Source organism: Lipotes vexillifer, unplaced genomic scaffold (genome assembly GCF_000442215.2).
Source record: "Lipotes vexillifer unplaced genomic scaffold, Lipotes_vexillifer_v1.1 scaffold469, whole genome shotgun sequence".
Lineage (NCBI taxonomy): Eukaryota > Metazoa > Chordata > Mammalia > Artiodactyla > Lipotidae > Lipotes > Lipotes vexillifer.
This window is the reverse complement of record NW_006788006.1, coordinates 2,437,837-2,440,275: the sequence shown is the minus strand read 5'-3', so window position 1 is coordinate 2,440,275 and position 2,439 is coordinate 2,437,837. Positions and strand designations below refer to the sequence as shown.

Genomic DNA, 2,439 nt, shown 5'->3' with positions numbered 1-2,439 from the left:
CCCCGCCAAGCCCTCAAGGTCCCCCACGCTGCCCTTTCAGCCCCCTCTGTTCGCCCCCCTGGGCGCTCAGCCCGACCCCGACCCCAGCCCTTGTATCAGGCCCGGGCTGCACTCACAAGAGGTCCCGCCTCGCGGTCTTGCAGACGATGCGCAGGAAACGCCAGCCGCCGCCGCCTACGTACACGCCGAGCGCCACCGCTGTGCTCCAGGTCCACGGCAGTCCGAGCAACCACAGCAGCACCAGTGAGGCCACGGAGGCCGAACCCGCACCTGGAGCCCGCATCCTGGGGAGACGGAGAGCTCTGAGGCCACGGCCCGCCCGGGCCCCGCCCCACGGCCAACCCAACCCCGCCCAGATGTCGCGCTCCGCTCCCGCTTGGAGCCGGGCCCCCCACCATACCTGGGATTGGGCATGTCTCAGACAGGCTCCGCCCCATCCCAAAGTGGGTACAGGCCTCCTTGCTCCTAGCCCGACCCAGGCTTTTCTGCCAATCATTAGTGTATCTCCACGCCCCGAGGCACAGCTCTTCCATTCTGTCAGTCACTGGCAAGCCCCATCCCATGCCTCGACTTAGCAGCTGTACGCTGGACCCAAGCTCCATCCTAACGACTTGGCCCCCAAGCCCAGAGTCCACCTTGGCCCCACCACAGACCTAGGTCCTGGGCTTTCCTCCAGGTCCCACCTCTATCCGCCACACCTCCACTCGCTTGACCCCGCCCCCAGGTTAGGTCTCCGGCCCCGCCCGTAAGCACAAGCCCCATTCCGGAGCCCCGCCGCCCTGGGCCAGGTTCTGCCCCTAGATTAGGCCTATGGCCCCGTCCACAAGCACACGCCGCACCCACTCTGGGCCAGGCCCAGAGTAGCTCAAGCTCCGCCCCCAGTCCTGGGCCTAGTCCGTATTCCCAGGCCCAAGTTCCACCCCGGTCACCGGCCCCGCCCTCAGGCTTTGGTCCAGTCACCACCCTCCGCCTCACTCCTAGCACCCTAGGCCCCGCCCCACCTGCCCTCCCAAGCCGGCTCTCTTCCGACCTGTCTGGCTTAGAACCGCGCTGCCGCACAGCCGCAGAGCCGACGCCCGCCCCTTTCCGGAGGCCACGACCATAGAGAGGCCACCCTGGCCAGAGTGACGACGGCCAACGAGACCCAGGGGCTAGAACGCCTGGCGAGGAAGGCGGCTGTCTCCATGACAACCAAACTTCGCCAGCCTCCCAGCTACCCCGTCCTATCCCTGCCGGCGATTAGGAAACACGTGCGTCCCTCAGCCAAGAGGCTTGGCTCCCGGGCACTCCTGGCCCAAGCCATAGCTGGAAACCAGAATTCCTACCCCGGGGGACTAGCAACTCTCAGTTCACATTCAGGGCCTACCTGTACTGGGTTCTTGCCCCAGTTTATTCTAAATCCAATCCCCAAAGGCTTCGGACTCCAGGGACCTGGGGAGTACTACACTCACAGCCTACGGCCCCAGAATACCCAACCCCTACCTCAGTCTTAAATATATATTCCAATGGACTTCCCTGGTGGCACAGTGGTTAAGTATCTGCCTGCCAGTTCAGTCGACACGGGTTCGAGCCCTGGTCCGGGAAAACCCCACATGCCGCGGAGCTGCTGAGCTTCTGCACCACAACTGCTGAGCCTGCGCTCTGGAGCCCGTGAGCCACGGCTACTGAGCCCACGTGACACAACTACTGAGGCCTGTGCGCCTAGAGCCCGTACTCCTCAGCAAGAGAAGCCACCGCAATGAGAAGCCCACGCACCACAGCAAGGAGTGGACCCCAGGTCCCAGCAACTAGGGAAAGCGCACGCTTAGCAACGGAGACCGAACGCAGCCAAAAATATAAATTAATTAATTAATTTTTTTCCAAAAAGATATATTCCAAGGACCCAACCAATCCCAAATCTATATCCCGAAATCTTGTCAGTTAAGTCTCACCGCAGCAGCCTAGGGAGGGCAAAATCCACACACCGGTTCCCCACCTTTCCACAGGAACTCCACAGAGTCCCTTATTTGCATCCCAAGGTCCTAAATGCTAACCTAGAGACCCTAAAGCCCTCCCCCTGATCAGGTGCGGGCCAGTGCTGGCCTCGCTGCCCACCACCCAGTTCCCTGGCTGATCTAGAGCCAGTCACAGACCCTCAGGCTTTGGCTGCTCTGTCGAGGGTTACCAGAGCTCAGGCAGTAGGTGGGCAGCGACAGTGAGTACAAGACAGAGGACTCCCCTCCGGGGCTTCTGCTTCTGCAGACTCCTGGGACCTGCCTTTCCTCTGCCCCTCTACTCACCCCACCCTGCTTGTTTTCTGCGCAGCTTGGCCGACCTTCTCAGCACTCTCCTTGGGAGGCGGCCAGGGCCTGCTTCCAGCACCATTTAGAGGACAGGACCGGGCAGGCGCTCCCCTCCACACACACACACACACACACACACACACACACACACACACAC

General features: G+C 62.1%; 1 protein-coding gene across 1 annotated transcript in view; it reads right to left on the bottom strand.

The window, feature by feature from the left end:
- SLC27A1 (solute carrier family 27 member 1) overlaps positions 1–327 on the bottom strand; it is a 27,267-nt gene extending 26,940 nt beyond the window's left edge. Inside the window, exon 1 of the mRNA XM_007461020.1 lies at positions 117–327. Within this exon, the coding sequence (XP_007461082.1) occupies positions 117–283 (167 nt within the window). The 5' untranslated portion in view covers positions 284–327. The remainder of the gene's footprint in view (positions 1–116) is intronic.
- Between the last annotated feature and the right edge of the window lie 2,112 nt (positions 328–2,439).